This window comes from Gobius niger (genome assembly GCF_951799975.1).
Source record: "Gobius niger genome assembly, chromosome: 4".
In the NCBI taxonomy this organism is placed as follows: domain Eukaryota; kingdom Metazoa; phylum Chordata; class Actinopteri; order Gobiiformes; family Gobiidae; genus Gobius; species Gobius niger.
This window is the reverse complement of record NC_136855.1, coordinates 5,549,581-5,576,415: the sequence shown is the minus strand read 5'-3', so window position 1 is coordinate 5,576,415 and position 26,835 is coordinate 5,549,581. Positions and strand designations below refer to the sequence as shown.

At 43.1% G+C, this 26,835-nt stretch overlaps 1 protein-coding gene across 1 annotated transcript in view; it reads left to right on the top strand.

Moving 5' to 3' along the window:
* Positions 1–26,835, top strand: part of mpped2a (metallophosphoesterase domain containing 2a) — a 55,933-nt gene that overhangs the window by 9,164 nt on the left and 19,934 nt on the right. The window contains exons 2-3 of the mRNA XM_079554931.1: positions 14,302–14,483; positions 25,708–25,933. Coding sequence (XP_079411057.1) covers positions 14,302–14,483; positions 25,708–25,933 — 408 coding nt within the window. The remainder of the gene's footprint in view (positions 1–14,301; positions 14,484–25,707; positions 25,934–26,835) is intronic.

Below are 26,835 nucleotides of genomic sequence, written 5' to 3'. Positions count from 1 at the left end.
AGATAATATTAAAACAAAAGTGTTCATTTGTATGTAATTTGTATGTATGTATGTAATCTACAGCAACTGGATATCTCTTCATTTGAAAAGTTTCCCTGTTCACCTGCAGCGTCTCGCTTCTTTTCAAAGTGCAAAACAACAAAGACCTCCACACATCGAAGAAGCAGCTGAGGTTCATTGTCTCTGCGCAATGGTCACATAATCTGCCATCATGAAAAATGATCTGGATCTTTGGACATTGCAGAAGCTTTTTGAAGCAACGCTACAGCGAATGTACAGACTCAAATAATACAGCGGGGGACCCTTTTTCTGGTGGTATGGCCGTGCTTCAGAGTTCCTGGTCTGACTGCAAGAACCGCCCCCAGAGCAGGAGCTGAAACGGTTCGTCCAGAAGCTTCCCAGTCCCAGATCTCCCCAGGTCAGAAGGCGATGAAAAGAGGCCAGTACATAAAGAGGGTACAACTGCAAAAGGTTTCTGCAGCGTCCTTTGATCGCTTTTGGAGAGAACTGGGGCTGCCTGTTTTTTCAGAGGGACTTCGAGAGTGTACGAGAAAGAGGACATGAAGTTCTTTGGAGAGAGAGCAGAGGGAGGACATTTGCATCTTTTATAAAATGCATTTCAATCTCTCTTATAAGATGCTTTGTTGCATAACTCCTGCCCTCTGCGACGTCTTTCCTTGTAGGTCGTGCTGTACATTTCTCTCAAGCCGAACCCGCTCTTTGTTTTAGCAGCGCCCTTCATTCACCGCCACTCCGCCGCTGCTCAAATTGGATTCAAGTCCATTAGCGGCAGCACAACGAGAAGCATATGTTTGAAAGCGAGGGGGGAGAGAGGAGGGGGCGGGTGCAGCAGAAGCAGACAGTATCAGGGCGATGACTCTGCTGCTGCTGCTGCTGCTGTAGAGGCTGAGGTTAAACCATCTCAGACTGACACAGACTCTGCAGACCTCTGTGTTTAATCGCTCTGACCTCGCTCCCTCTTCACCCTTCCCTCCTCCTCCTCCCTCTCTCTGTCTCTGTCTGTGCAGCTTCTCCTGATACTGAACATTAGACCACAGTGGAGCGCAGGACATACTGGAGTTTGAAAGTCTGCAGAACCACACTTTACTTTAAGGCCAGAAGGTGAACAAGGAAAACATTCAATATAGAAATATCACTGTCATATGTTGTAATTAACGATGACTAAGATAATTCATGAAGTGCTTTTATTGGAAACTCAAAGCCTTTGTCAAACCGCTGCAGTAGACTTTACTCTACAGTGATCAGGAAACCGTGTGAGATGAGAGCGCACTGGGTCCTCGCTCACATTAGTGTTTGCTGTTGCCACTCTCACCTCAGGACAGACCTGCTCTTTCATGTTGCTGATCTGGCCACATTGCATTTGTTTGGATTAACCGCCATCATCAGCTTAATCGATTAGAAACAAGTAATTGTTAAGCTGTATAGCAGAAAAAAGATAAACATTTGTTTCAAGAAAAATGAAAAGGTCTGTTTGTATAAAAATGACTGTACAATGAGATACAGCCAGGGTTTTACTATTCATGGATAATCGTTTGGTGATGTGACCAATTAATCGATTAAAGAAACTGAATAATGTGCATTCCAAGTTTGGCTCTATTCCTCAAAGTCCTCGCAGTGGACTGGTTTAACCATTTTATTTGATCATTTTATACTTTGTCACCTCACCCTTCCCGCCGCCTGTGCTAATGCTTTGCACTTTGTCTTAAAGGTTTGTCATAACATTTATTTAAAAATCACAAAATTGGTCTTACATCATTTTAATGCTGTGGGTGATGAATACGGTTACGTTTGTCTGGTAGAAATGGTTTTACATTTTTTGACTAAGGACGAGAGGAAGATCTACAGCATCTAGCTAGGCTAACCGTTAGCATGTTTGATTTGAATCTTTTAAAGAACAGAGGATGTAGTGAAATACTACAAGTCTGTTTTTGACGAGGGAACATTTTAACATGGTTTAAATAAAAACTATTTCCTATAATGTGTCTGCTTAAAGATATGAATCATAAAACATTACCGCTGACGTGACCTAAGGAAGGGTGTAAGCCACAGTAATGCGGAATATGTCCACTGTAGCCATGAATACTATAGGAATGTGCTAGTTTTAGGAAAAGATTTGCACAAGAGACCCAAAAAACAACACGATTTCTAAACAAACATGGTTGATACAGGACCGTTTTGGCGGGAAATCTAGATCCAACACAACTGCACCAGCGCCTCACGCACGACGAGAGCCAGGGAATGAAATCACACACATGAAAATGGTCTCACTTTAGATTTAAATGAATGAAACTAAATGAATTCCAAATGTATCTGACAAAAAACATTTTATTTTGAAGTTGGTGATATTTTCTGTCTGAAAAGGTTCCTCTGCTGTGATTGGCTCATTCTCATGTTGTTGTTGTTGCTGCAGTGCTGACAGCTGACATTACCCAGAAGCCTCGCTGCTCGACCCTGGTCTGTTTCATGAGTCTGACCTTTGACCTGTGAGGCCCGTCTGTCTGTGATGTCACTTCCTCTGCGGGCAGGAAATGGAAAAGCGCGTCTGGCTCTTATCAGGCGAGCCGCGTTTGAGGCGCAGGGAAGTAAGAGGCGAAAAGCCAACAAAGTTCAATTTACAAGAGAAGATGCACTTCTTATCAAACTGGGTCATAAACAAAACTAAACTAACTAAAAAGGCTCAGTTAGACTTATTAGGAAGGTCAGCACTAAAATCCCAATGATGCTTTCATTTATAACAATTATGGTTTTGCACAGCAATATAAAACTAAGATTTTTTTATGATAGACTCGACACAAAAAACAAGGCAACATTTGAACTTTCACTCTTAACTAGCTCAGAGGCCATTTTAAATCTGTCGGAATTAACATAAGACTATATCCACACGAAGACAAAACACTCGTATTTTCAGAAACTTTCTTTGTAAGCATGAAGCCAGCTTAGTAAATGTGTGCGTCATGCGTCGACTCAGGTCTGTGAAAACGGCTCAATTCACCTTCCAGACCTGTGTGAGGCGCTGTGACGCTAACACAGATAATAGAACAAGATGTGAATGTAAACAGTGAAAATGAAACTGATGGATGAATGATGGACTCATGGATTTAGGATCTACAGAAGAGACGAGGAGGAGAGTTTATTCTTAAGACGTAACGGGACTAAAGCAGAAAAACCTGTGAGTGACTTTTACTGTCAGTCCAAAAACACAGAGTGACTCGTGTTTTTCTACTTGTCACCTGTGGCTTGTGAACTGCAGTGGAGCAAAGAGGAGCGGAGTAAAACCATCATAGATCCATGAGGAAAACTCATTATAAGGTCAGTAGATTATGGATCACAGACTCTGGAGCTGTGATGTCGTCGTTTTAGTAAAAGTTGCAGAGACGTTGTAACAACGGCGCCACGTAAACACCGTTTTGAGATCTTTCCACTCTGGGACCTAGTTTGGAAAATGTTAATTTACAAACCCCCGAAACGCCGCGCTCATTTGGACAATACACTGGACTGATAAAATATCTTTGCGTTTGGTCCTCAGCTTGACTTTGTATGGAAAGAGCCTTAGGTTCACGTTTTTTGGGCTCAAAGCACAATACTTGAGGCAGGAATCTGTTAACTGTTGGTAATTATGTACTAGCCGTAAACCAGAGTGTAATGTGTCAGCTCTGTGTGCACTTCTGATATATTTTGGCCCAGGAGTGCTTCATTCTTACAAGTCTACTCTTATAACATTATTTTGGCCTTTCCACAAGATTTATCAAGTTTGGCGACACTTTTCGTCTTCTAATCAGCAGACTCTGACGGTCGGTGTCTCCACACTTCACTCACGTCTCCTGTCCGTCCACTGCTGCAGGTACAGGGCAGACCCATTTATTTGAACATAGCACTGGACTAATCTTCATGACAGTTAAGACAGTAAAACAAAGCCCGTGTTAGACTTGCTGCACTTGTGTAATGATGACAACGGCAGGATACACGTTTAGTATGGTTAGTAAGGTTAATTTGTGTTTTTATTATCAAGGTGTTTATTTATACACTGAATTTACGTATCTGGATTTTTTGCATCCGTATTTCACCACCATATTGAAAAAAATTCAGCGTATTTTTTTTCGCCGCTGAAAAAAAATGTTGGCTTATTTTTTCCCGCTGCTGTAAAAAAGCTGTGAAAAACAGCTGATGGGCAGCCAATCAGATCGTGAGCTCCCAGAGCGCAGCCAAGGAGGAAACTGGCTGCATCCAAACGTCAAACTAGAGTTAAAAGTACTCACTTAAACCCAGAATAAAATTGTAAAACTAAATGCATTCATTGTCAAAGCGTGGGATCTGATCACTGGTGCTGTACCAGGTTGAAAGGAGCAGGCGTTTTTATAGAAACTTATGAATATGCGTGTTAGCTTAGCGCTCACTCATTTCAATGGGTTAGCCTAGCCTAGCCGCGTCCATTGGTTTACATGAACCAGTTAGCATTGGACATTGAGCTGTTGTTTCTCCTAAAACATTCAACAAAATTAAATGATCCCAAGCTCAACTGTATATGTAGTGTGAGAACAGTGCATTCATTCATTCACTCTGAACACACAATGTTCAACGGGGTCAACATCGGACCTTCCAAACGCCGGAGGCGGGCCGGTGTTCCCCGACTGCGGGTCTCGCTCATAGACATGTTATTGCTGCGCGTCTTCATGCGCCTCTCTTCACTACCACAGCGCCGGCCCGGTACGTGCGGATAATGGAGCAACAAGCGGCTTTCACTCATAACTAAGCCTTGCTCTCGCATTGTAATAGTCTACAACATTTTTGTACAACCTCAGAATAACGTGTTGCAATTTAGACAAGAAAAGTAAAAGTAGCTCCACCAAACTCACCCACCCTTTTCTTTTTGGAAACATATCTCCCTCCGTTTATCCTCGCAACCCGCTTGATTGGTTCGTTGTTGTGAATGTGCTCGTGCCATAGCCGCTCCTAACTCTCAGCAAGTTTTTTCTGATGGCTGCACTCCAGCCTTCTGCACATTAAATTAGGGGTCTTTTTACGAATGGGGCAACGCATTGCGTCCTCACACCTCTCCCAGTGCCGCCGCCTGTCAGACGCGCAGCATGTGCTTCGGCCATCAGACGCTCCGAGAGGCACCACTGAGGCCACTGAGACTGAATGACATTGAACTGTATTTGCGCCGCTGTTTTTTAACATAACGATCCATAGCCTATATTAAATGAGAACCCTGAGGAAGCGCAGCAAAGGAAAAGAGATCGGGGCTTATGGCACAATTACGCGGCACCGCGGGTGGACCTGTGAACACCCACTTTTGTCCTTAGCCCACCTCACAGTTCTGATCATTCAGTGTTCACTGTCTCAGGACAGAACAACTGTGCGGTCTGCACCTTTGTCAACAGCTCAATGTCCAATGCTAACTGGTTCATGTAAACCAATGGACGCGGCTAGGCTCGGCTAGCCCATTGAAATGAGTGAGCGCTAAGCTAACACGCATATTCATAAGTTTCTATAAAAACGCCTGCTCCTTTCAACCTGGTACAGCACCAGTGATCAGATCCCACGCTTTGACAATGAATGCATTTAGTTTTACAATTTTATTCTGGGTTTAAGTACTTTTAACTCTAGTTTGACGTTTGGATGCAGCCAGTTTCCTCCTTGGCTGCGCTCTGGGAGCTCACGATCTGATTGACTGCCCATCAGCTGTTTTTCGCAGCTTTTTTACAGCAGTGGAAAAAATGCGCCGAATTTTTTTCAATATGGTGGTGAAATACGGATGCAAAAAATTCAGATACATAAATTCAGTGTATAAAAGACAGAAATTAACCTTCATAGTTTAGCGCCCAGTGATGAGGTGACATGATACATGTCCCACACAAACAACCAGGCTTCAGGCCTTTACAAACTGAGAGCATGGATCACCGTGGCTCTGTTAGGGACTGTAGAGTTCACATGAAGTGAGTGAGATTGGGGGGAAAGGTTGTATTTACTAGATCTGTCCTTAAACACGAGGAGCGCACGTGCTGTTGTGTGTGTGTGTGTGCAAAAACAAAAAGCTAACAAAGAAATGAACTGATCCTTCATCATAGTCACAGTGATTTAAACGCTCACGTGTAGACTTTCGTGCTACACGTGGATACCAAACGTATCAGTATTTGTGAATGAATAAGCGTGTACTCAATAATACTCAACAAAATGTCACGAAATCAACAGGGAGAGCTTTGTCTGTTCTTTACTCTGACATTAAGATGTGAAATAAAAAAACGTAAGCTAAAAATCTTAACATTGGCATTGACAGCATGAAAAATGACTGTTTTCACCTGCAGCCTCTCGCCTTGACTAACGGACGGTCGGATTTCTGTTGTGGTTGAAAAAATATGCACTTTGTCTCAGAATAAACGATCAGGGGAAATATTTGTACACTTTCATCCCTAATAACACCTGTGTTCGTGACTGAATCCCCGTTTCCCGCTCCGTCTGAGAGAGGGAAGGAAAAGCATTGTGAGCACCAGTTTCCCTGTGGCTCCTGTCTTCTGGCTTGTGCCCGTGTGTGCCGTGTTGTCCCTCCTCCCCCACCGTAGCCTGTTCATTTTGCGGTGAGTTTATTGAATTAGCGCTGGCAGCGGCAGATAAGCGTCGAGTCGAGGGGGGAGGGGCGCTGGCTTTGTCATTCAGGCTTTCAGTGGAAACGAAGAGCAGCTCCAAGGCCAAGACCGGCACTGAAAAAGGCTTAAAATAAGGCTAAACGGGGCTAAAGAGCCACCGAACCAGGACTAAAATGATCCCACAGGGGAGTTTATTTGGGTCTAAAGTTTAGCCCTTAATCAACTCCACTGTCCCTTCATGGTCTAGACTATAGAGAGGCTATACTTAAATTGTCCCATTTCCAAACCGGGACAGTGTGTGTTTCTGTCACTTGATTTAAATGCGCATTTTGAAGGTTTGATGGAAATGGTAAATTTCACATTTAGAACCCTTAATTTGCATAAAAGCGAATAAGCGTTAATGTGACTTTTGGATCGACCATAACAAAGTTGTAGATCAAAGAGGAGTTTGAAAAGCGTTTCTATGATTAAGTGTCTTCCCTGCAGAGAACTTTGGATTGTCTACATCAGAGGTTCTCAACTGGTTGGTTGGGTCCTTAAAGTGGGACGGGGATAGGGCTGTACGATTTTGAGAAATATTGCAATTCAATTTGTGATTTTTGTATTTGACACATTTAAATGCATAAATGGCTAAAATGATGATTGAAAAAAGTTACTTTTAGACTTAAAGCAGTACTAAGTAACACTTCCCCCTAGAGGCCATAAGCGCAACTGCAGGTGTAGTAGCAAGTTACGATTATTTAACTTTTTAATTGTCTTGGAGAGTAAATACTACGCTGACAGGAAAGGCGAAGAGAGAGAGGGTTACTGTGCATCCAATTATACAATGGAAATATTTTTTTTCACTCAAACTTGGCTGTAAATACTGTTTAAAGTGACGTTTGCCCGCAGTTAGCTTTGCCCGTTAGCCTGTTAGCTTCTTCTTCGTGATTCCACTAGTGTGTAATGCTTTCTCCGGACTGGTGGCAGTCAAGTTGCAAACATGGTTTTCTGGCCAGAGACACCAGGGGGAGATGAAAGACCCTCCAATCATCCCATAAACACTTGTATTACCCCCACAGGGACTACGAAAAGGATTTATTAAGGGAAACACGTTACTTAGTACTGTTTTAAGTTGAACAACATATTCTTGCTCAAACTGCCCTACATAAGAACAATACACAATCTAACTTCCAATTTGGTTTTACATGGACAACGCCCTCATACAGGGGGAGTTTCCTACATTCAGAGTACCTCTGGGGGACAGCCACGTGACTAAAATAAGTCCGGGATGGAAAGAGACAAACTTCTATCTGTTGCAGCTGAAACTGCGATCAGAGGCTCTACTATTCTGATGGGTGACATCTACAGTATCATTCAAATGCCAGAGACAGGAGAAGAAAAAAAAGCCTCCGACAATTGAGGTTTAGTTATTGCAGTCGCCAAAACCTCGATTGCTATTCGATACCGAAAAACTTTGCAGCTCTAGTCGTGGAACCGCTTTCATGAACCTAACCTGCAAAAGCCATGTTCTGGTTTAAATCGTGTGTGAAGAAGACACTCTTTTATTCAGGTATTTGCTGTTGACCTTGTTTTAGATTTTGGATTGCTTTGAAACTCTCCACTTAAGAAAAGAAAGAAAAAAAAAAATTCCAAAGTGCAAACAAAAATATGTTTTAGTTTTGGGCCACAGTTTTTTGCTTTGTTTTAGTTTCTTGACATTTTTCACATTTGCACATCTTCCACCCAGTTCAGTATTATCCTCTCGACGATATATCGGCCATCTCTAATCGCAACCATTCAAATTGCCGCTCCTGCTGTTGTTCTGCCTTTTAACTTAGCGTTTTACGATGCTTTCAGACCCGTCACCCTGCCGATCTAACGGTCTGTGACATCATTAACAACCCCTCATTAGCCGTACATGTGCTCCCCCCCGACCCCGAGCCTCGTGTCGTGTGCCGCGTGCCTCCGCTTGATTAGCGCCTTGTTTCGGGCCCTGACCCCTGACCCCGGAGGGCAGAGGTCCTGACCCCGGCGCTGGTGGTGCTATTGATGAGCGATCGTTAGCGCTTTGACCCGTTAGCACTGGTGCTAATCCAGGCGCAGCAGGTGGGCGGGACGCTGCGTGTGAAAGGCCTGTTGACCTCCGTTTACTGCGGTTCCAGTTACAGGCTGTGTTCAGCTTAAATCAAGATGGCCGACACTTACAGGCACATTACGACTTTCCGAGACCTTCTTTTCATGAATTATAAGTTAATAATTACATGTTCTGTCGTCAAAAACTGATTTGACATTGTGTTTTGTTGCATTATTAACTGCACTTGAATCAAAATCCAAATTGAATGGTTGTAATAAGTAAATCACAGAAACAGCCATTATACAGCAGTCAATAAGTTCCCTGTCTCTGTGGGATCCTGTAAAAGCTGCTAACCCCGTAGTGTGGAGCTCTACAAACATGTTCTCTAATGCTTAATGTGATTCTTGTATTAGTTTAGATGTGTCAAATATATTTTATCAGAGTTCAAATGGTAAATGGTCTTGAAGTCTTCCATTTGCTGAATGTGTACTTTAGGTCTTTAATTTGAGGTGTGTGTTTTGCAGCTGGAAGGTCCCGTGTTCAATCCCTGGACAGGGCCTTTCTGTGGAATTTGCATGTTCTCCCCATGTCTGCATAGGTTTCCCCTACCACTAAAAACATGAACAATAGGTTAATCCTACAGCCAGGTGTTTCTGACCAGGGGCCTGGGTCCACGTCTGGAGATGGGTCCGCAGACGCCGGCCTACTGCGGCGGTCCACTGCTCCTACAGGTCGCCCACGCTGTATTGAAAGATGGGTCAAATGCAAAGAAACAAATTTCCCTATGGGCATGAGTGTTTTACATGGGGTGTATAATTTCCACCACCGTGGCGTCTACAACTGTCCAGGATCAATTGTTTGTCAGGTTTCTGGTAAGAGGGTCAACCACCTAATGGAAACTGTAAAAACAATTGATCCTGAAGCTTCATAGAGACCACTATGATGGAAAGTAAACGCAGCATGCTGACCACACATGCAACTGCTGGGTCACTGAAAGGTCAACAACACACAAATAAAAAGTTTTGTTTTTACTTAAAAGTTCCATAAGGCACCTTTTTAATAAGGTTTAATTGACCCCCATATAGGGAAATATAATGTGGTCGGACTGATGAGACTCTTGCATGTAAACATATTATTTATTATGTAGCATATCTTACTATGGAAGATGAATTGAGCGAGCAGTAGATGTTAGATAAGTTCCGGCAGTGAATTTTGTTTGTAGGAAACATTGAACCATTCCTATAGTGGTGCGTCTAATAAGCCCTGCTTAACCTTTACTTAAGACCAGCTTATCTGACGCGTCATTTATAATCATTAATAGTACAGGAGTTTATGTTTGGTAATGACGACGGTCTGGTGGCAGAAATATGTTTCTGCTGTTGTTGTAGTCGGTGTGCAACAGCACTCTAACTCATTACAGCATTTCCTTTCAAAACCTTGTTGTGTTTTAAGCCTCAGTTATATTTGAAAGGTTCACTTTAACCTCGTAACTCCCACCTGAACATGTTTTCTGCTGTTCTCCAAATCTAAAAGCTTCTTCAAAACAGCGCCAAAAAAACGAGAAGAAAATGAGGACAACAAAAACAAAAAACAAAAAAGTGACCAAAGAAGTGCCAAAATGACAAAAACTCTACAAAAAAGTGACAAAAGAGCACCAAAAAAAACAACAAAAATCCACAAAAAAATGACAAAAATCCAGCAAAAAAAGAGACAAAAATCCAACAAAAAGGGAAAAAAATCCAGCAAGAAAGTGACAAATATCCAACAAAAAAATGACAAAAATCCAGCAGAAAAATGACAAAATTCCAGCAAAAAAAGACAAAAATCCAGCAAAACAGTGACAAAAAGTGACAAAAACACATAGGGGTAAGAGGTTAAAGGTGCATTACGGAACTTTTTTACGTGTGTGTTTGACCTTTCAGTCACCCAGAAGCTGTATGAGTCGTTATCGTGGCAATTTTACTTTCCATCACAGTGGCCTGATGCTCCAAGATTGATAGTTTTTAGAGTTTCTGGTAGGTTTTCACCGCTTACGGACCCATTCACCAGAAAACCTACAAAACAATCCTGGAGCGATGTAGAGGCCACCGTGATGGAAAGTAAAGGCGCCATGATGGCCACGCATAAGGCCGTTGTCACAAAAAAGGTCAATAATGCACAAATGTCAAGGTTTTTTTCTGCATAAAAAGTTGCATAATCCATAAATCTCCTTAACATGTTGGAAATGCGCTAATCTACTCCTCGTCGCTGAACTGATCAGAACAGATCAGCCCTCTTCATATACGTGGCCCAGACTTGGACTTGGTTCACGGCTTGTTTCTGCAGATGGGGCTGTTACAGTGTGAGCGTTTTCAGAGGTTTCTTTCCTGTCGCTGAAGTCAGACGTTTTCATTAGAGTCTTGAAGGAGTCTTGTGTGACCGCTGACCTCCCGCAGCGCCTGTTTTCACTGAAGGTCAAAGGTCGGGACGGTCCGGTCCGCCGAGAGCTCCCACGATGCACGGCAGCTCACTCACAGCAGACGAAGGAACTAATGGGGTTAGACGTGGGAGAAACCAGGACTAAAGCAGTGCTAATGTAATGTCAATATTAGTCTGATTTTCAGCTGCAAACATGTAACTTTAACTAGAATAATACCGGAATGCGGCTGCATTACACTGATCCTGATTTGGCTCCAGTCTAGCCTCGTTTTGGTCCCGATTTAGTATTTTTAGTAAGTCTTGTTTTGACACAATTTGATCAATCAATCAATGGTTTTGTATAGCCCAATATCACAACAGGAGCTGCCTCACAGGGCTGCACTCCCCCGAAGGAGCAGGATTTCAAATTTGATTCTCAACTCAACAGGAAGCCAGAGGAGAGACTTTAGCACAGGTGTGATGTGTTCTCTTCTCTTTGTCTGCGTTAACAATCTGGCAGCTGCATTTTTCACTCATTGAAAATCACTCAGGGAACTTTTAGGACACGCTGCAATAGTCCAGCCTTGATGAAGCAAATGCATGAGTACGTTTTTCTGCATAACTCTTAGGTAAGATGTTTTGTATTTTAGCAATGTTGCGCAGGTGAAAGAACGCTATTTTACATTCTTTACAAGCCATAATACCAGTTGATGAAAGAATGGTTTGTTAACGAGTTTATTTTAAATTCAAAGGCATGTTTCTGTACTAGGTCAAAGCGCTGCCCCTTTCACACAATTCTCTCGTCCTGTGGCAGTGTGTTTGTGTTCCGCTGGATCATCTGTTTAGACTGCACACATGAAGACGAGGGTCAGCCTGCTCATAATACCAGTATACCCCTGATGGCACTCTGCAGTTTAAAACGTAAAGCCTTTTCTCCAAAAATATGAAAAAGAAAGAAAAACAACTGTCCTTGAAGAAAGCTGGAAACTGAAAAGACCGCACCTAAACGCATACAGAAATGCTTAGCATTGCCAACTTATCACAAAGCTGCTGTATAAGCTACGTGTTTACTGACTTACAGGTGACGTGTATCATACATAATTTTGTTGTCACTAGTGGAGCCGCAGGATCTTGTAATGTTGAGCCTTCTCCGTGGCTTAGATCTGTGAAAAGCTGTTTTCCCCACGTTTGGGTCAACATGCTGTTTGGGGCCTTTCCTTTACATTGTCGTTACTGCCTCGATAACTCCACATCTGAGAGCGCTGCTTCGTAGTATCGCCTCATCATTCGTGAGTGGGATCTTTACCAGAGAACAAACATACGTGTGACTGTGTCTGTTCCAGACTGTGAACGTCGCTCGTCTACATAAATATTGCCATCGTTTTGCCTTGTCCGGTTTTTGTTTGTTCTATTCTCTTTGCAATTGTGTCATGTTGTTGCGGATCTAGCTGGGCTTTGGAAATGGGATCATAAATGTTCTCTCCGGTCTGTATTTATAGAGTCCTTGTTCCTTATTCTTCTTTCAGCTTAATGGTGGAGTGCTCGCCAAAGTAAGGCACATGTTCCTTGGCGTTTAGACACGTTTTGTTGCAAAGACCTTTCAAAGACTGACTATTGAAGCGACTAAGGCCATCCATGTAAAGTGAGCGCTTGTTTGGCTCGCTCTACACCCCATGATGCTTTAGCTACTGTGAAAGACGTTTTATGTATTACTTTAGTTCAGATTTAAGGTTTTTGCTGAGGTCCACTGTGAACTGAGTCTTGATTTGGAGAATTGCAATCCTCATATTTATGTCAGTAATTTTTTGTGTGTAGAAGAAGTCTTTAAATTTGTACTTGCTTTTGTTAACTGGCATCTCTGGTATTTAATATAGGATGTGCATTTGTAAACAGAGGAATTTAGAAAGCAGCTGCTACAAAAAGATTTATTGAAAAGATTGGAGGTTTTTCAAATTTCATTCCGATCTGTATGTAGTTTTTCAGTGAAAGCAGCCATTACAGTGGCACAAAGTCGAACCACAAAACAATCACTACATCCTTTCAATTATCTCTAAGGAAAACATTTCCATCTCGGGCTTTTAACAGCGTCTTTGTTCACTGTGAAGAGCAGAGCGAGAAAGAGGAGGCTGTAATTACAGAGAAACAGACGTGAATCCGTCGAGGCTCGGGCAGCGCGCACAGCCCAAGTGAAGGCAACATCGATCTGAGTTTAAAGACGACAATGTTCAGCTTTTGGTAAAAACAAGATTAAACTGAGGTCGTGTGATTAAAGTGGCACAGATATCGAAAGAAACAATCGTTCAGGTATCGGTATCGAAGAGCAGGTATTATGAATGTGAGTCAGGGGTATACAGTAGGTCTACATAAGTGTGCAAATTCACTCCTTTTTATGCTGTTATTATTTGTTGCTCTTTTGCTGTTCAAATAAACTAAACTAAAGGTGACGCAGACACTGGAGGCAAAGAGGGGTGAAGTGTCTTGCCCAAAAATACAAGGACGGTGCACCTGCAGGACGACCCGCTCTACCTTCTGCGCTGTAGTCGGCCCAACAGTGAACCCTAATCTAGACAGAACATGCGGTCGTCTCCCACCTGTTGTGTCTAAGATTTGTCTTTGTCTAAGATTTTCAAAAAACTTGTTTGCTTTGCCATGATCCTCTATCCCGCTCACATCTGGGGTGCCACAGGGATCTAGTCTTGGCCCAGTCCTGTTTTTACTTCATACTACCACTTGGATCCGTCATTGTCGAACACAACTTATCCATTCCACCTTTGCGCTGTTGATGCCCGAGTCTATTAACAGTGCTCCCAAATACTGCCTCCGCACTTCACTCACCTGTGGCAGCCACTGTTCTTTCCAACATAGAACAATGGCTGCCACAAAATGATCTAGATTTGTGCAAGGAAAAAAATCTGGACTCAGCCTCCTTGACAGAGAACTGAAATTCGACCAAAAAAATCAATACTGTTGATCCAAAGACCTCTCTCTTCCGGAACAACCGCGAGAAGGGGAGTCATGCTTTCATCAGTTCCCAGTCGTCACTCCATCATTTGCAGTTAGTCCGTCAGCCCGTCTTCTACACAGGTTATCCACATGGCAACATCTCTCCCATCCTCTCATGTTTTTGCAGCACCTCGCTCCTGTCTAATCTTCCAGTGAAGCTTTTTCTTGTTCCTGTGTTGTTGTGAAGCACTAAGCTTTGATTGATTTTGTTTTCTCCCCTCTCTGGTGTTTTGCGTTCAGGGTGGACCCGATCCCCTACGACACGCCCAAACCGGCCTCCCACACGCGCTTCGTGTGCATCTCGGACACGCACTCGCGCACAGACGGGATTCAGATGCCGTACGGAGACGTGCTGCTCCACACGGGAGACTTCACCGAGCTCGGGCTGCCGTCCGAGGTCAAGAAGTTCAACGACTGGCTCGGTATGTCACAACCATATATTCGAAATTGAGACCCCGCCTGGTGATTTCAAAACAATTTTTTCGAAACATTGAATTTGGTGTAATTTTGATTGATAACTGTATATTTGAGTGAAAGTGAGCCATATATTAAGTTATATCACCAAAGCAATGAAGCATAAATAATAGAATAGGTTTTCAAGCCATTTATTGTTGAAAAATGTGTAACACCTGTCTGGGAAAGTGATGCATGCTATTTCCGAGCTGGTAAAGTGTAGCTTGGGGGCCAAATGCGGCCCTCACACAGGTTTTTGTTGGCCCTCAGGCTTCTTGCTGACTTACTTTTTTATCAATACTTCGTGCATGAACTACAATGTGCAGCCCACAGTGAAAAAAGTTCAGATTCCAAAGTTCCCTCAAATTTTTGCTGTGATGTGTCTGGACAAACGCACAAACTCCCTGGACCACTGTGAGCCACGAGTGCTCTGTGGCCACACCAGTATGACCACCAGTATGGGAGGGGGGTTGAAAAAAAACAGACGTCTTTTCCTTCAATCTGGTGCATCTAAAATGCAACAGATTGCAGGAAAAATTCAGATGTAAAAGAAGTACATATAGATGTAATAGAATTATGAGATTATTATGGGACATTGAACTTCAATGGAGCACACAAACCACCTCACCTGAAGCTTTCCCTTTGTTTGTGAAAAAGTTTCTAATATCCATCTTTAAGGTTTGCTGCTGGCTGCCTACAAACAAAATACACAATGAAATATATGTTATTGCTTTATCAGTATGAAATTGTATTGTTCACTTTTGTATCTAGGATTAAATGCATTAATGCTACTTGATCTAATGGAGTGAGAGTGTCTATAATCACAGATAGGAGGGCTAGCTAGGTTTATGTTCTGAATGTTTGATAGCGGGCTAGGGGCTTTTTATAGAAAAAATAAAAACATGAACTCTGTGTGTGACAAACAGGGAGAGAAGTGTCTGTGTGACAACAAAAAACCTTTTCCAAATAATCCATTTTACTCCTGACCACGCACACACCGTGGAACGCACAAATGTATTTCCAGCGTTAGCAACTCAGCACTGTTCAGATTGTGTGTCTACTCTTCACTTTCATTTCAGAGAATAGATATAATAAGCACCACGTAAACGTAGCAGTCAACAGGCACTACATACTGCTGCAGGTCCGTCTCAGCTCAGACACGCACAGATGTGGACGGGGAGGGTCAGAAGGCGGTGCACTCGCCGCTCCTGTGTTCTCTACATTGTATTGCAAAGTGGTCTGACTCTGGTTACAGCATACTTCACAAAACATTATTTACAATAGATTATATTTATGTCTGAACGTTTCTAAAATCCACTCTATTTATTTTCTTTTTTTGGCCTATAATTTTAGGGGTCCGTCGCTCATGAGTGTGACCCTTAGCCTACCAAATGTTGTTCTACACTGACTTTTATTATTGATTTAGTCAGACAGTTAAATAAAATACAAACTGTGTAGTGAATGTTATTAAAATAAGGAGTAAATATTTTTCATCATCAGTGCTGCTAAATGAATAAAGCCCGGTCTGCTCTCTCCAACCCCTTACACAGTCTGATCAAATCAGCACTGTACACCACCGTGCGCTGCTCCGTGAAGAAATAAACTACAGATTACATGTTACCAGCACCTGCTTTGGCCCAGAGCCGCTCTAACGGGTCAACGCTTGGGGTGAACAGGGGATGTGTCTGAGCTGAGTGTGAGATGAGACATTACACCACTCCATGTGACTGCTAACACACGGTTTCCACGGGGCATTCAGTCATTAAATGAATTGTGAATGTCCTCCGTTTGTGGCATTAAAATGTCATTAAAAGTATTACATCTGACATGCTTCTGCCTGTATAAATAAACCCTGTAATAAGTGTGTCTCTCAGCTGTTCTGCGACCAGATGTGACTTTCAACATTGTGAATGAGAAATTGTTCTGATGAAATAAATGAAATAATTTATTGATAATTGTAATAATAATAATTGTGCGCAACATCAATCTTATTTGCGCGGACGACATGGGAGCATCAAGGGAACAAGGGTAACTCTTGGGCGTGTGTCTGAGTGAACCACTCAGACTGGCCTTCTGTCGGTGTAAAGCGTCCACTGTGACCTCTGACCCTGCTGCCTCTGTGACCCCTGACCTCTCTCTGTATGCAGCTCGGAACAAAGCTTTGTTTAATGGAGTTTAAAATCCCACACAGGAGCCGACACTCGAACGCACCACCAGACGAGTGGCCTCTCAGGAGTCATTTTAGACGTTGAACAGAGTGGTGCTTCATAAGAAGAACAGGGTTTCTCTGGGCATTAAAAATGGTTTTGTTTAGTTATTTTCGTTTTTGAATAAACTAGATAATAGTGAAAAGAAATCTGCACAAATTCAAATTCCGCCTTGTTTTTTTTTCCGGTTGAAAGCTCCATAAATCAGGCGGGAATTGGAACTGTGTATATTTCTCCCGTTTTAACCGCTCCTGTCTCCCACAAAGGAAATTACCATATATGGATTACAGCGTCATCTCGGTCTCAGCCTTTCATGCTACACGTGGATACCAAACAGGTCTGTCCTGTGACTGAATAAGCGTGGGAAACAATGACATTGCTTGACTATTTTTCCTGTTGAAAATACAAAAGTTCTGGTCTTAAACACATTCGGCTGCAGTTTTGGATTAAACCGTGCACCGTTTCTTGCTCCAAAGTTTCTTGATGTGTCCTATTTGCTTTTGAATATTGAAATTTGCATTAAAAATGTAGTATTTGCGGATTAAAATGTCATGAACTTGCATGGACTTGCTTCTAAATGTATAATCCCAGTCTGAATACTTGAGCAGCGTAGTGTCTGCGAGAGGAGCTGACCGGCCCGTCTCTGCTGCAGGTGCAAAAAACACGGCTCCAAAAAACAGACAAAGTGAATTTACGACCAGAAGCGTGACCTACTAACGGCACAGACCAGGAGGCAGCGATGCAAACTTTTCACATAAATCTCTGTAAACGCAAGATGGAGGCGCACGGTCCGGTAATGGTTCAAGCTATGACTGTGCGGACAGTTTGACCTTCAGAAGACGCCGAATTAGACGCTTTTTCAGCGATAAATCAAAGCTATACGTCCAGCTCCTGCCCTTCACCCTTCAATCACCGCACAGAGCCGCAATTAGGGCGCCGCGATTTATCGTCATTGCAATCTTAGGAGGCTGCAATATGTCGCAAGAATCACTGAGGTCTAACACGACGCTAAACAAAAACATGTGGGAAGTTCTGTAAGACACAGGCATGGTGAAAAAGGTGACCGTTCACAGGGCGGAGCGCAGTGGTTTGTGGGAATTCTTTAACAGAGCATTTAGATTCTATGATTAACGAACTCAAACACTTTTTTGATTTTGATTCAATACTAAACTTGTTGGCTTTCCTTTTGTTTTAGCACTGTAGTTTTACTAATGGATTCAGTTTCAGTGGACAGAGACAGTAAAGGTAAAATCATGTAAATGTAGATTTTAAAGTTTTATTGACTATTTATAGGAATAGTTTATAGCCAACACGATGCAGAATATGCCACCCTATAACATACAAGAAAATGTATAGTGTATAATTTATAGGGTTTATTCTGGCTACAGTGGGCTGCTAAAAGATTCCAAATGCTTTGGCATAGTCCAAATATGTGCCACTGTTAACATCTCTGATCAGCAGAAACCACGCCAGAACCACTCATATCTGTGAGCGTTCAATGACCACACGGTCCACCTGGAGAGGTCAGCCCTCTCCACACTGACCACAATCATGCATCAAAGGAGCTCAGAGCGCGCATTGAGCCATGGGCACCTACCCGGTCAATTTAGCCTCCAACACTTTATAGGTTAGCTTGTAGATGCTCTCACGTTTCATGCGACTATTGTCAGATATAAAGCTCCAATCACAGCGAACCTTGACTTGGTTTGGTCTTATGAGCAGTTGCACGGCCTGCGCACTGTGCAGGCGTAACTGTGTTGTGCAGACAGATGCATTAGCGTGCAGCCGCTAGCTACTTCATGAATCCACGTAGCAAAAGTTCACATGTTGTAATATACGGCGGTGTAACTTTCACCTCTCCGTCAGTGCCATGTCTCATGCGTCCATCATCCCTCAGTTAGTGTGTCTGTTGTAGCGAGTCAGGGACTGCAGGCTGTTCCTCTGCCCAGGTGGAATAAGTGAGTGAGTGCGGGACACACACAGCCTGGAGCTGGAAGGCTCCGGGCGGGAAATGGTGTCTTTGGTGTAACAGCGCAGGTGACCTAAATTAAATGAAAAGTTATACTGTACATTTGAAACTAGAGATGCACTGATCCAGCTTTTTCCTTCCGACACCACAAGACTTTCTTAAAGCTACTTTAAGCTCTGTCTTTAAAAAAAAAAATGTCAGTAGGTGTCAGTAGTGAACCCTGCTCTAAACTCTGTGTGAGCTCCTAACTGTTGCGGCTTCTGTTGCTTCAAACATTTGCGATCTCTGCACGTGTTTGTGTTTGCATGGTGGGGGGCAGGTGAGGATGAGGCGTGTGGAGGGGGGTGTCCTGTGAGGTGAGGGAGGTGCAGGGCCAGTCTCCTTCTGCGGTACAAAGTTGCCTCACTGTTTGTGACAGTTACGCATCTAGCGATACTCTGTGAGCATGCTCCCTGGTCCGGTAAAAACGGGATCACTTAGAGCAGCTTTAAAAGATTCTGTGAGTGAAAAGACCAACAGTCCTTTTTTGTAACAACTGGATTTTACAATTTGTAAGGTCATTAAAGTCTTTTCTTGTGCTACAAACAAGCTGTCAAGGGGTTTCTACTTGTATAAACTAATTAGAAAATCAATCACTGGGCTTTTCTTCACTATATATTGGCTGCATGACTTTGGCTATTAGGTAGGCTTGGACAATGTGGCAAAATGCTTTCCTCCAGTTTCATTAAACACACTAGTGAAGGTTCACAAACTTCACAAAAAGGATTTTTTCTCGGTGAAAAATAAAAAATAGCCATCCAGGAATGGAAAGAGTATGGCATCACTACAAACCTACCAAGACCCGGCCGTCCTCCTAAACTTACCGACCGAACAAGGACAGCACTGGCCAGAACTGTGACCAAGAAGCCTATGATGACCCTGGATGAACTGCAGAGAGACACAGCTCAGGTGGGGGAAACTGTCCACAGAACAGCTATGAGTTGTACTCTGCATAAATCTGGCCTTATGAAAGAGTGGCTAGAAGAATGTAAAATGCTATGTTTGGTGTAAAAGTAACACTGCACATCACCCTGAAAACACCATCCCCACTGTCAAACATGATGGCGGGAGCATCATTCTCTGGGGGTGCTTTTCCTCAGCAGGGACCAGGAAGATGGTTTGAGGTGATGGGAAGATGGATGGGGCCAAATACAGGGCAGTCTTGGACGAAAACATGGAGGGCCAGATCTTGTAGCGGCGCACGGGGCGACGCAGGCTCTTGGCGAATTATTTTCCGAGTGGCGGCGCTATATGTGCCATTCGCCTCCGCCACCTGTGAGGCGGCGTCACAAGAGGAGGTGACTGCACTGATGGAAACACGGCTGACATTCACTTCCTCGTTTACATTGCGCTGTCTTGCGTTCTTTCTTAAGCCATAGGCTCTCACAGGTCAAACTAAAAACTTTATTTACCCCATCGTGAGCTAGACGATGTTCACGTCTCGAGAGAAAAAGAGCTACAGCGTCCGCTGTGGTGCGGATCGGCCGCGCTTGCCGTGAACGCGAAGCAAAACAAAAGCATGTTCACCCCCCACTCCCACACAACCACTCTCCTGGACGCGGAGTCGATCTGGTTGGAGGAAAATGTGTGTCTCCACCCACTGAAATACGCTAAGTCTGGAGTGGCTCCTACTGAGCGCAAAATGTCACGCTATCGTCTGCGTTTTGAGACACAAGATCGGGCCCGGAGTCTGCAAGAGACTTGAAACTGGGGCGGAGGTTCACCTTCCAGCAAGCCAATGGCCCTAAACATAAAGCCAGGGCAACAATGAAATGGTTGAAAACAAAAATATCCATGTGTTAGAAAGGTCAAGTCAAAAATCTAATTGAGAATCTGTGGAAAGATCTGAAAACTGCGGTTCACAAGCGCTCTCCACCTAATCTACCTGAGCTTGAGCTGTTTTGCAAAGAAGAATGGGAAAAATATCCAGTCTCAAGATGTGCAGGACTGGTAGAGACAAACCCCCACAGACTTGCAGCTGTAACTGCAGGAAAAGGCTGTTCCACTCAGGGGTATAGATACTGGTGCACACCCCACTTTTCTGTTTTTATTTATAAACATAAAAGTCTAAAATCGTGTATAAATTTCATTTCACGTCATAATTGTGTATATATTTGTTTGTGGACCATAGCGTGGCAAAATGTCTTGAAGTTAAAGGGGTCCGGATACTTTTTCCACCCACTGTACATGAACTCAGTGGAGAGCGGGTTTGTCCTTGGCGCGTCAGAGTTTTCCCGCACTGAAGAGTCCCGTGGTCCAGAGATGGAGAGGTCTGTCCGCGCGATAGTTCAAAACCATGTCCGAGTTCAGACAGTTTCACCTTCACCAGTCAAAGTCGCAAACATTACACACTTTTACCTCCACATAAATCATTCTCCAGGTTTGAGCCGGGACAAACTCCATCACAGTGGCACCTCCAGAGCGGAGAGGGAAGGTGAAGGTGGACTTTCAGACTTTTAGGTCACCAAGTTAAAAGAAGGTCCATGTATGAAGAGAAGGCCTTGCTTTTGGTCCGCAATTTATTATCGCAAAATTAAGTGATCATCACAAGAACATATCGCAAAATCACTTATGTTTGATTGAGATTTGCACATTTTTTGCAAATCTGTGAGAATTTAAAGGAGACATATTATACAAAATCAACCTTTTTTAGCCTTAAACCTTTTTTTTATTATTATTTTTGAATTCACAGTTCATCCTATTCTGTCCTGTTCTGAGATGACGCTGTAATCCAAATATGATCATTTCCTTTGTGGGAGACCGCAGTGGCTAAAGACGGGAGAAATGTAGACAAAGGGACTAAACTTTAGGGCCGTTTTCTCCAAATGAGGTTTTCATTCCACTCTTTAACCCCCGCCTTAACCGTGCACATTTTCTCCAGTTTAGCTTTACCTGAATCTCAAAAGCTTCATGACTGGAGATCTTACAGCCTCTATGCCAGCCTGACACCTCATTTGAAAGCTAAGGCCTACAACACTGGTTGTAACTTTTTGTCGCCCCTGTGTTGTCGGTTTTGTCGATATGTTTTTTTGTCATTATTTTGTTGCTTCTTCATCTCTTGTCTCGCTTTTTTGCGTTTTCGTCTTGTTTTCATCACTTTTTGGTTGTAATTTCATCTTCGTTTTCGTCGCTAATTGAACAATATTTTTCAATAAGCTTTTAGATTTGGGTAAGGTCAACCTAAGGAAAATGTACTCTGTTCCGGTGGGAGTTAAGAGGTTGACAACTTCTCGTTTTCGTATCAATATCGGGATATGAACATTCAAGATATTAGTATCGAACAAGCAACGATATATCGTTATTGTATTGATATTGAGATATGAACATTCAAAACTTTAAAATCGAAAAAGGCAATCTGTATAAACAATACAGATTTCAATCAATCAATAAAACTGCACTCTGCTTGGTTTTCACCTAACCCATAGTTATAACGTATCGATATCGAGATATCTGGCATAAATATCGACATATGAAATTTTGTCCATATCGTTCAGCCCTCGTACAGACTCCACACTTTACAGGCTTGGACTTAAAGTGCATATGACAGGTTTTAATGCTTTGACTTATTTAGATGGAGAACATCTGTTGCAAGTAATTATCATTTTTATTTCAATGAAGAAATGTCGGGCAGAAAAGTTTATTTTTTGACTTTTTAAGCAGCAAGTGACATAAAGGTAAAGTTCCTTCCCTGCACGGCCGCAGATTAAAATTGTTTGCCTCTAACTGTGTCACTTCCTGTCAGTGTCCAATAAGGAAGTGAAACTATAAACATCACAAAAAATGTAACACTAGAAAAAACTGGGCACAATCTTTAGCAAAATCTTAAATATAATTGTGTTAACTTAGCCTGGTTGTACCAGACCCTCGCACTTACTGCATTTCGTACAAGGGTCTGGAACCTCTCAATTGAGCTCCGTTATCAGGTGGGAGATGAACTCCTTTGAAACCGTTGGATCAGATTTTCGCTAGCATTTGGTCGTGACGTATGTGATGCGCCCGAGTGAGTGAAGCGAGTCATCATAACTCTTGGGGACATTCCTTGCACATTCCAAGGCTTCAGTTTTAATTTCTGGATATTTGGGAGCTGAGCCAGAACAGCTTGAAGAGCTTCCATTTCTTTCGTATCCGCCGCCATTGCCAAACTACAACCCGCAAATCGGCGCAAATACTTGACGTCACCGACAACACCCCCCTCCCCCACTCGCTGAATAGTAGGTAGAAAGTCAACCGATGTAAAGCGTCCACTGAGATCAGACCCAGACGTACATGTAGGGAAATGATAATTGACCGGAGTTTACGGATGGCTAAGGCCATGGCTAGTGTTAACTATGTTTTAGCAAAAAATGTGTCTAAAAAGATTGTGAAGGTTTTTTCAATATCTAATTCCAGCCTGATTTATTGAACTTTGTACCAAAATAAAAAAACAAAGAACCTGGCTCTCTTCATTAGATTCTGTCGCTGAAAGTTTAGGCAATGTTGTTCCTTGTGTTACATGAAAACATAGACAGAGAAGTTCCACATTGATATCTCTCTCTATAGTTTGATTTCCCTCATTCACCCGCAGCGTCTGGCCTTAAACTTTCTCCTCCAGCCGGCCCTTCCTCTGCACTAACAACCGCTCTTCACCACCTCTCCCCGAGCAGCGGCCGCGCAGTTTGACCCCGACGGGCCGCCGTACGTCTTTTCTCTATAACAGGAAAAGACACGTCCATTTATCAGCGCGGGCAGTTCTGCGCCGTGCCCCGTGTGCCTCCACCGCGCCGTGATTAGTTCAGGGTCAGGGCTGGTGCCGCGCTCCGCTTGGCGCTGCCATATTTCAGGGCCTTGTTAAATGGATACTGCTGCTGGGGACCGGAGGGGAGGAAGGGGGGGACGAAAGGGGGTTTCAAGGCCGAGTCGTAGCGCTCAGACCAGGGACAAAGCGGCGACTCAGACCCTGGAGCGCAATAACAATAGATCTCACATGAAGGATGGGAAATACTCTCCGAATATGTCTTTATATAGATCAGAGCTGAGCGTGCTCTTGTGTAGGAACATGTGGTTCATGGGTGGATGGACAGGGCTGGAACAAGTGCTCAAATAGTTAAGTACAAGGACAGGTGCGTCTCAGAAAAAACTATTATTATTTAAAAGCACATTTTCTCTAAAAGGTTTCAGTTCAAACGTGAAATACAGGTATTTGTTTCTCAGTAAAAGGTTTGATCTTGTATTTTTTAAATACTAGGGGTGTGTGCAAAACTTTCACTGTGGAGGAAAAGCAAGGAAAAGGAGTTGAGACGCTCCGGGGAACTTTGAGAACTCGACATTTGACCTCACTTTGGCTTTTACAGCAAAGACAGAGACCTGGATTATCCACCTTTGTGCATATATTGCATTTGCGCAGCAATCCCCTCACTTTCTCCACTTCAGCATCGTGTTTTGGCATGTTACGTTTCCCACACCACACAGCCAAATGGATTTATCTTCATAGTATTTTATTACAGGAAAAAACACAGCCGAGGGGAAACTAAATACAGCCGGCTCACTGTGTGTCAAAGTTGTGTTGTGGTGGTGAAGTGCGTCCAGTCATTGTCATTATGTCCCCGATCCAATGCACAGATGAGCCACAGATGACAGACGCTCGCTGTGGAGTGGACGAGGTTTTAAATGCCCCGTCTGAGCGATCGTATATTTTAATGGATGAAACAGACTGTTCTGTTACTACTGATCGCTAACGACTCCCAATGTGCATCCCCAGTTTAGTTGGTTTCATTTACTCGCCTTCCAAGAAATCTGTTTTCCGTTCAAAGTTACATAATCATCATACAACACAACAGTCACATGCACATCAGTGAAAAGCATTTATATCATATATTACAGATAGATACTGTAGAAGGACAGACAGACTTTTGAAAGATCTTTAATCTTTAAAGATCTTAATTTACAATATTTTTTATAAGTAACTGCAGCTTCTATATTAACTCATTGACTGCCAGCCGTCGCCCGTAGGATATAGGTAAAATAACCCAAAATGCTGTTTTCTGACCAAAAAGCTGAGAAAACGAACTTTTTGTAATCAAGCAAAACAGTGACTGTGATCACATCCAAAGAGCAATGCTGCCACCTAGTGACTCAATAAAAGAACTACAACTAAGATTTTGACACCAGACATGCTCAAGGCTTTGCTGCAGCTGTTCCCATTGAAAAACCCAATTGACGTCTATAGACGTCATTGGCAGTCAATGAGTTAAACTCATGCATGGCGGGACTTTGGACCCGAAGTAACAGCTTTTCGAGTGACAGTGCAGGATTTTCGAGGCAGTTGTGGTGAACAGGTCTGAGCTCATTCTACACATTAGGACATGGCTGGAATATGTAGGGGGAGGTAAATACATAATTCTAACATTTTTAAACTCCGTATAGTCCCTTTAATGATCATTTAAGAGTACTTGCCCCATGGACAGATTTCTTGAAATTAGACTCTCAAATCAAGGTCAAAAAACACTTATTTCAAGAAAATGTCACTTATTTCAAGATGACTTTTTGCGGTGTGGAATCTCACTTAAAGAGGCTTTGGTCACTTTATCCTTCAGAAATCAGAGAAATCTCTTGTTAACGTCCAGATTGTACCGACTGTGGCTCTGATGGGGAAAGCGCTGACACGGCGTCGGTCTCCTACTTTGTGATGGTAAACTACATTTGTCGCCACGGCTGCCCCTGAGTTAAGTGAGCCTCTGCTCTGCCCCATCTCTGACCACCATCAAACACTCACTCACACACCATTCTTCCAATTTTGCAACACAAGTATCAAAACTTAATGCTAATGACGCAGATAGTGAATATTAAGGCCCATATTTCACTGTTAGAAGTGCACAAACAAGTTCATTATTTCCATTTCCTCCTTTTAACTTCAAGAAACAGCGCAGACGTATCAACTCTTTAGATTGCGTTTCCCTCTGGTTTCTGACTCTGGCCTCCCTCTCCCCGTCTTCCCTCCAGGCGGCCTCCCATACGAGTTCAAAGTGGTGATCGCGGGGAACCACGAGCTGACCTTCGATAAGGACTTCATGGCGGAGCTGGTGAAACAGGATTATTACCGCTTTCCCTCCGTGTCCAAACTGAAACCCGAGGACTTCGACAACGTGCAGTCGCTCCTCACCAACTGCATGTATCTGCAGGACTCCGACGTCACCGTCAAGGGCTTCCGGATATACGGCGCGCCCTGGTGAGTACCAATGTTCCCTCTGATTTTCAAACTCCCTGAGCAGTGCCTTGACCGTGAGCATTCTGTGGCCACACCAGTATGACCCAGTATGGTCAGGGGGTTCCCAATGGTGTCTTTTTTTTTCTTTCTTTAATTCAGAGGATTTCCTGTGGTTTCATTTTAAAACAATCTTTGAGCTGCAACTGAATGGTTTATTTTACAAACTGAGTTTTTATTTTACAAATGGAGTGTACATTTGAACACTGGTGTGTTTAAGTTTTGTTATTTCTTTAATGTTTTGTGGTTTATTTGGTTGGAACAGTGCATGTTTATGTTCTGTACTTAATGAACCCAAATAAACAGGGCTAGTTTTTGCCTGGATTTGTGAGGTCTATATTTATGTCCAACGCAGTGCTTTGTGTCCTGTTTGGTTTAACTTTGCAGCGCTGCTGGACAAAGAGCTGTTGACTCTAGTCTATCCTTCACCCTCTCTCCTCTGTATCTGTATCTGCTGCTGCTGCTGCTGCTGTTGTTGTTGTAGTGACAGAGGTTAAGTGATACAGGTCGGAACTCTGCAGCTCTGAGTCTTTTGTCTCTTACAAACACAAGCCAAGGCTAAAGAAACTTAACCCCTGACAATCACACCACACAATACAGCGCAGCACTGCCTGTACTGCAATACTGGGAAGGAAACACAGCAACACAAACGTCTAGGAGGAGACTGAAATATGAACTGCTAAACTAATCCAAGAATCCCCTCCATTTCTGAACATGTTTGACTTAATAAAAACTCATTATGAAGACAAGCTTTCATGTACAAACTCCTTTAATCTTAAAGAAACAATGCTTGTTTAGTCTTTCAGTCCATCAGTTTTTGGTGTTCTGCGTGATGTTGTTGACCAGACTCCACTCCCCCCTTCCCT